Source organism: Pseudonaja textilis, chromosome 7 (genome assembly GCF_049901715.1).
Source record: "Pseudonaja textilis isolate UNSWEBS1 chromosome 7, rPseTex1.2, whole genome shotgun sequence".
NCBI lineage: Eukaryota > Metazoa > Chordata > Lepidosauria > Squamata > Elapidae > Pseudonaja > Pseudonaja textilis.
This window is the reverse complement of record NC_141996.1, coordinates 4,835,511-4,843,564: the sequence shown is the minus strand read 5'-3', so window position 1 is coordinate 4,843,564 and position 8,054 is coordinate 4,835,511. Positions and strand designations below refer to the sequence as shown.

At 49.7% G+C, this 8,054-nt stretch overlaps 1 protein-coding gene across 2 annotated transcripts in view; it reads left to right on the top strand.

Moving 5' to 3' along the window:
* Positions 1-7,082: 7,082 nt before the first annotated feature.
* Positions 7,083-8,054, top strand: part of GAB2 (GRB2 associated binding protein 2) — a 136,700-nt gene continuing 135,728 nt past the window's right edge. Inside the window, exon 1 of one of the 2 annotated variants that reach the window (XM_026706875.2) lies at positions 7,083-7,549. In XM_026706875.2, coding sequence (XP_026562660.2) covers positions 7,415-7,549 — 135 coding nt within the window. In that variant the 5' untranslated portion in view covers positions 7,083-7,414. The remainder of the gene's footprint in view (positions 7,550-8,054) is intronic. The other variant, XM_026706874.2, reaches the window with a different exon arrangement.

Genomic DNA, 8,054 nt, shown 5'->3' with positions numbered 1-8,054 from the left:
TTTTTAAGAAGAAACTGAACAATCACAGGTCTGAAATAGTATCAAGTCTCCTGCTTAAGCAGGGGGCTGGACTAGAAGACCTCCAAAGTCCCTTCCAGCTCTATTCTGATTATTATTATTATGACCTGTCTTTCTTAACAACATAAATGTTGAGCTCTGTTATGCTCGTAAGTCAAGGGCCTCCTATATGCTTGCTTTTGAGTATAAAATTTCTTGTCTTTAGCCCTACAAACCTTGCTGGCCAGGATGGAAATGTTTCTTAAATAATGGTAAGGAAAAGAAGCGGCGTGCAAGTCAGTCATTGTAATTTAATAATTCAGAATGGTTATTGGTTGATAAGACAGTGCGAGCATTTAGAATGGCTGCTTAGCATCTTTGCATTGGAAGGGCTTTAGGTAAAAGACGAGCTGTTGGGATAGTCCTTGACTTACGACCACAATGGAGCCGAAATTTCCATTGCTAACCAAGACAGTTGTTAAGTGAGGTTTGCCCCATCTTACAACCTTTCTTGCCACAGTTGTTAAGTGAATCTTTGCTTGTCGGAAGGATGCAAAAGGTGATCACATGACCCTGGGCAGTGCAACTGACATAAACCCATGCCAGTTGCCAAGCATCTGAATTGTGATCACGTGACTATGAGGATGCTGCAGTGGTCGTAAGTGTGAAAAATGGTCATCACTTTTTTCAGGGCTGTTCTAGCTTCGTTGTATGTGTATATTGTTTATAAATAATAAAATATTATTAGTATTATTAACTTCAAACAGTCAATACATGAATGTAATTTGAAGACTACTTGTATGTGGCCTGAGATTATCTAGATCACCACTAGAGTGCGGCAAAAGGTGAGTAGCTCCTGTTGTTCTTTGCTGCTCTCTAGTGGCCATGTAGAACTTTGCAGGGCTCTATGTAAAGAATGAATTGTTTATCCAACTAATCCAGCAGCTTTTTCTAAGGAAACCGGCCTGTGGGATAATTCCATCACCTTTATGACCTGGAAGTATGAGGCACAGAAGAAGGAAACAATAGGTTCAGAAAAATATGTGTCACCTCAAAGAAGGGTTGACCGTGGCTGCCAAATCTTCGCCAAATGTTTTTTCTCGGGGTACGAGGTTTTCACGCTATCGAAAAGGAACACGATTAGATCACGTTCCCTGTGTTTTCTTTCATTTCAATGGAAGGGACATTGAATTGGGGGTTGGGGCCTGGTCCTTCCAACGTTTTTAAGATGGAGTCATCAGCCATGGGCCTAGTGCAGGTAGCCATTGACTTGCAAGCACTCATTTAGTTCAGAGTTACAACACACACACACACACACACACACCTCCCAGAATCCCCCAGCCAGCATGCTTCAAGATGCATAGACTTCAACTCCTCTATTAGTTAGACCACGGGTCTTCAAACTTGGCAGCTTTAAGACTTGTAGACTTCAACTCCCAGAATTCCTCCTCCAGTCATGATAGCACAGGAATTCTGGGAGTTGAAGTCCACAAGTCTTAAATTTGCCAAGTTAGAAGACCCTTGAATTAGACTCATGTACCTCATCCTAGGCTACTTGTAGAGAGGTGCACTTCAACTCCCAGAATCCCCCAGCCAGCATGCTTCAAGATGGGTGGACTTCAACTCCTCTATTAATTAGACCGGGGTCCCCAAACTTGACAGCTTTAAGACTTGTGGACTTCAACTCCCAGAATTCCTCCTCCAGTCATATTACCTCAGGAATGCTGGGAGTTGAAGTCCACAAGTCTTAAACTTGCCAAGTTGGAAGACGCTTGAATTAGACTCATGTACCTCATCCTAGGCTACTTGTAGAGAGGTGCACTTCAACTCCCAGAATCCCCCAGCCAGCACGCTTCAAGATGCGCGGACTTACAACACCTCTATTAGTTAGACCAGGGTACCTCAACCTAGGCCACTTGTAAAGAGGTGGACTTCAACTCCCAGAATCCCCAGAATTCTGGGAGTTGAACACCACCCCTCTTCAAGTAGCCAATGGTTTGAGGACCTTGGAGTTAGAAACTTTTCCAAAGCGGCTCAGACTGGACAGAAGTGCCACTGTGATACCCGGAGAGTCCCAATTGCATGACCAACGATGCTGGTTGCTTGTGTGATTTCTTGACAATGAAGAAATCCTGCGGTTGGCATGAGGAAGTGACACTCTCAGGAGACAGAAGTTGGCGGCGAGGAAGACCATTTGAACTTCCTCCGCAGACGCCATGGGTCTCCCTTTGTGGCAGGCCGTTCAGTGGGAAAACAACTGAGGGTTTGATCCTAATATTCTGCCCTTGCCAACACTGGCAGTCCTCGACGTACGACCGCAACTGTTGCGAAGGAAAACAGCAATTAAGTGAGTTTGGCCCCATTTTACCATCTTTCTTGCTGCCGCTGTTAAGTGAATCACAGTTGTTAAGTGAATCTGCCTTTCCCCCTTGTCAGAAGGTCGTAAAAGGGGATCGCGTGACCCCTCCAACCATCATAAATATGAGTCAGTTTGCCAAGCATCTGAATTTTGGCCTTGTGACTACGGTCATTAAGTGAGGAAAAAAGTCACTTTTTTTTCGGGGCTGTTGTAACTTCGGCCACTAAAAAAACGGTTGTAAGTTGAGGACCCCTGTGCCCCTTCCTCATCTGTTCCGTGTCAGCAGGCCTGGCCAAAATTTGCCCTTCCTCTCATGGTATAGAAACTAAGGAATGGCAATAATTGACAAACATCCCAGAAATTGATTGAAAAGGGAAAATTAAGAAATGAAATAAATGGGGGGGGGGGAGCCCTTTACCAACTGACAGCCAGGCAAATTGGCCTAGTGGTTAAGGTGCTGGCCTAGAAACTGAAAGAAGGCGAGTTCGAGTCCTGCCTTACGCATGAAAGCCAGCTGGGTGACTTTGGGCCAATCACCAGGAGACAGTGAGTTCTAGTCCCGCCTTAGGCATGAAAGCTGGCTGGGTGACTTTGGGCCAATCACCAGGAGACTGGGAGTTCTAGTCCTGCCTTAGCCATGAAAGCCAGCTTGGTGACTTTGGGCCAATCACTAGGAAACTATGAGTTCTAGTCCCGCCTTAGCCATGAAAGCCAGCTGGGGGACTTTGGGCCAATCACCAGGAGACTGGGAGTTCTAGTCCCGCCTTAGCCATGAAAGCCAGCTGGGGGACTTTGGGCCAATCACCAGGAGACTGGGAGTTCTAGTCCCGCCTTAGCCATGAAAGCCAGCTGGGGGACTTTGGGCCAATCACCAGGAGACTGGGAGTTCTAGTCCCGCCTTAGCCATGAAAGCCAGCTGGCTGACTTTGGGCCAATCACCAGGAGACGGTGAGTTCTAGTCCTGCCTTAGGCATGAAAGCTGGCTGGGTGACTTTGGGCCAATCACCAGGAGACGGTGAGTTCTAGTCCCGCCTTAGGCATGAAAGCTGGCTGGGTGACTTTGGGCCAATCACCAGGAGACAGTGAGTTCTAGTCCCGCCTTAGGCATGAAAGCCAGCTGGGTGACTTTGGGCCAATCACCAGGAGACGGTGAGTTCTAGTTCTGCCTTAGGCATGAAAGGCGGCTGGATGAGTTGGAAGAGGAGAGGAGGAAGAAAAGGAGAAGGAAGGAGGAGAGGAGGAGGTTAAAAGGGAGAGGACGAGGAAAGAGAAGGAGGAGGAGAGAAGAGGAGGAGAGAAGGAAGAATAGAAAGAGATAAAGGAGGAGGAGGAGGGAAATGAGACTGCCATGCACTAAATGGGTTTAAATAGCTCTCGTCTTTCCAAATCCCAAAGCCAATTCATTTGGAGAATGGAACGGACTTTTTCTAATTCATCTTGAACGGAGGGATCAGCCCAATCCGTCACCCGCTCGTCCACAAATCAGGGCACGACTTTGGAGCCAAAATGTCAATCAAAAAGAGGCACTGGAAGTACTCTAGAGACGATCTGTTCTCTCCGAGGCTTTTAACACCGCTTGCCAAAATGATACCCCAAGCAGGGCCAGCTCTGGTTATCTCGGTTGAACGGGGTCAGAAAAAAAAATCGGGACAGAAATGAGCGGATTTTGGCCTTTTTTGTTTGTTTTTGCCAGGAAAGTGATGGCAAACGAAACCAGCGAGGATGCTGCAGCTCTGGTGCCTATTTTAGGCTGGATCCTGATGGTTTGATAGGCACCTTGTCTTGCTGGGGAAAAAAAGCCATTTTTGGACTCAAGAGAGCTGGCTGTTCTCAAGTTTCACTGGGGATTTTAATTGCCATAGTTTTTTTTTAATTTTATTGGTTTTTAAAAACAAACATAAACAAATAAGACATAAAAACATCAAGCTGTCTTCCATAGGTGTACGTACAGTGCGCCGATTGGTTTACAAATTGTTTTGTGCTTCCATTTCGTAGTCTTCAATTACAATTACATTACATATAATCTCACATTGTCAACCAAAAACTAAATACCTTAGTATCGTTATTCATCAATCATTTGAGTATACTTTTATTCGTTCATGTTTTACAAGATAACCCTAATTTGCTTAATTTATTGTATAACAGTTCATATTAGTTTTTTTTTTTTTTTTAAGACATATAGGCATAACAGCATTTGGGCCAATCACGCAGTTATTGTTCTGCAGTCTGGAGAGAAATGATTCCAGGTTTCTTAAGACATCAGTTGCTGGTCCTTCCTCCAAATTTAAAATGGGATTCCTGGCCCTTCCCTTCCTTCTTCCCACACAGGCCATTTGCTCCCTGAATTCCCCCATAAAATGAGAAAATCAGAAGGCTGTGGAAGTAAAGATATTTGGCTGATGAGCCCACCCATTTGGAGGTCTGCAGGATTGTTTGTGGCTCAGGGGTGGCCCCTTCTGTGTTATCCTGTCCCGTTCCCTCCCAATATTGTCTGTCTGCTTTATCTATCTGTTTAATCTATCTGCCTGCCTGTCTATCATTTCTCCTCTGTGTTTTTCTGCTCTTTCTATTCTCTTATCTGGCTATCCTCTCTGTCATCTGTCTGTCTGTCTTTCTGTCATCTCTCTATCATCTCATCTATCTATATCCTCTATCCCTCTATCTTTCTAATCTGTCTATAATCTATCTGTCTATCTATCTATCTATCTATCTATCTATCTATCTATCTATCTATCTATCTATCTATCTATCTATCTATCTCAATCTACACCTCTCCCTTTCTCTATTATTTCTCTCCTGTCTGCCTGTCTCTCCACCATCTATCCCTCTATCTATTTAATCTATCTATAAACTATTATCAATCTATCTATCTATCTATCTATCTTTATCTATCTATCTATCTATCTATCTATCTATCTATCTATCTATCTATCTATCTCAACCTACACCTCTCCCTTTCTCTATTATTTCTCTCCTGTCTGCCTGTCTCTGTCATCTATCCCTCTATCTATCTATAAACTATTATCTACTATCATCTATCTCTACCTCTCTCTATCATCCATCCATTATCTATCCATCCATCCATCCATCCATCAGTGTGTATATGTGTATCTATGATAACTCAAGATGGCCAACATATTCAACACACTTTCCTCCTCCTATTTCTCCCAAAACAACAACCCTGTGAGGTAGGCTGGGCTGAGGATTCTGGAATCAGTGTTGAGATATGGTAGTTGTCTCAAAGACGGTCCTTCGATATTAACTTCTCAGCCATAGGAATCCATCCATCCGTCCATCCTCAATTATGGCAATTTTTAATAGAACTGGTAATTCAGGGGAGGTTTTCATTTTATGATTTCCCCCTTCCCAGAACCCCAAAGTCTCCGGATCAACTCCCCCCGCCACGAGATCCCCAGGCCGAAGAGCCCCCAGGCTCCTTCCCTTTCTGCCCCTCCCCCAAGGTTGGACCCCTCAATTTGAGCGAATCCCAAAGTGACCCCCTAACCCCCTGCTCGAAGCCCCCCACCCTCTCCCAAAGCTCTCCACGGGTCAGGTCGGCGCACACCCGTGTAGAATCCTCCCCCTCTCACACACACACACACACTCACTCTTGCAAGCGCATTCTCCCTCCCAGCAGGTCGTGTGAATCCCTGCATGGCCTTGATGCCGGAGGGAATCGCTTGATCCAGGGGGCACGGGTGGGGAGGGGATGGGAAGGGTCTGGATTCCGTGGGGGGAGAGTGGGAAGGAGATGTTGGGGGAAGCCGGGGGCCAAGGCGAAGCTCCCCCCTCCCCTCCCCCTGGAGAAGAAAGATTGGACAGTCACTTGCCTGAAATCCTATGGTCTCTTCCTTGAGCAGGGGGTTGGACTAGCAGACCTCTAAGGTCCTTTCCGGCTGTATTCTTGATGGAAATGGTCTAGGGTTTCCCGCTTGAGTAAGGGGGTTGGACTAGAAGACCTCTAAGGTCCCTTCCGGCTGTATTCTTGATGAAAACGGTCTTAGGGTTTCCTGCTTGAGTAAGGGGTTGGGCTAGCAGATCTCTAAGGTCCCTTCCGGCTGTATTCTTGATGGAAATGGTCTAGGGGTCTCCCGCTTGAGTAAGGGGGTTGGACTAGAAGACCTCTAAGGTCCCTTCTGGCTCTATTCTTGATGAAAATGGTCTAGGGTTTCCTGCTTGAGTAAGGGGGTTGGACTAGAAGACCTCTAAGGTCCCTTCTGGCTCTATTCTTGATGAAAATGGTCTAGGGGTCTCCCGCTTGAGTAAAGGGTTGGACTAGAAGACCTCTAAGGTCCCTTCTGGCTCTATTCTTGATGAAAATGGTCTAGGCGTCTCCCACTTGAGTAAGGGGGTTGGACTAGAAGACCTCTAATGCCCCTTCCGGCTGTATTCTTGATGGAAATGGTCTAGGGTCTCCCACTTGAGTAAGACTAGCAGACCTCTAAGGTCCCTTCCGGCTGTATTCTTGATGAAAATGGTCTAGGGTCTCCCGCTTGAGTAAGGGGGTTGGACTAGCAGACCTCTAAGGTCCCTTCCCGCTGTGTTCTTGATAGGAAACGGCGGATGGAGTCGGCTTGCTAAGCCCACAATGCCTCCGGCCAGCCAGCTTCGCCTCCTCTTTGCAAGTCAGCGGGGGGAGGCGTGGTGTGGCCGGGAGGGGTGGCGCGTTCTTGGCTTCCCGGGGAAGTGCGAGTCGGCGGAGCGATCCGGGCCGGAGGAGAGGAGGACGGAGCGGCGGCGGCGGCGGCGGTAGCAGCAGCAGCAGCAGGAGGAGGCGGCGGCGGAGGAGGAGGAGGAGAAGGAGGGAGGAGGCAGGATCGCCGGCGGAGAAAGAGCCCGGAGGAGCATGGAGGCGGAGGCGCGCCCGGCCGGCCAGCCGGACCTGAAGCGATGGAGAGCGCCGCTGCCGCCGCTGGCGGTGCTGACCGCTTAGCCTGGCCGGGAAGCTGAGCTCCAGAAGCGGCGCCTCCCCCCAACCCGTCTTCGGCCCAACTCGGATGCGGCTCCGGGTGACCGACGACGCCGGAGCCTCGAGCGCCTCCGGCCGCCTCCTCCAGGATGAGCAGCGGCGGCAGCGGCAGCGGCGGCGGCGGCGGTGGGACCGGCCCGGGCGGCAGCAGCAGCAGCAGCGGCGAAGTGGTTTGCTCCGGCTGGCTCCGCAAATCGCCTCCGGAGAAGAAGTTAAGGAGATACGTAAGTCCGAGCGCGCGGGGGTCTCTCTCGGCTGGGAATCCGGGCGGAGGGGCGTGAGATCCGGCCGAGAAGGAGCGGGGATCTTCCCAACCACCACCCCCCGCGCCTTTCCCACTCGGGTGCGGACTTCCAAGGGGATCTTTGGCGGGGAATCGAGATCCCCATCGGCGGGCAGGGGGCTTCCCTTTAGATCCGAAGCCCCCTCCCCACTTTCGCCTGGCTTCGACTCTTCGACCCTGAGCCGGATCCCCGCCGGGGAGCCTGGAAGTCAAGGCCGGGCGGAGGAGGGGGAGCTTCCACCCCACCCCACCCCACCCTTCGCTCGGCAGGACCCCCGCCCCGCTGCGACCCTCCCACCCCCGGTCCCGATGGGCCACCTTCCTCCCGCCGGGCTCCGGGGGAGCGGGGGCGGTGAGGAGAGCAGGTGCATCCCCCGATCGTCCCGCCCTTCCCGGGGAGGAGGGTGGGGGAGGCTTCCCCGACTGCTTATACCGCCCCCCCCTCC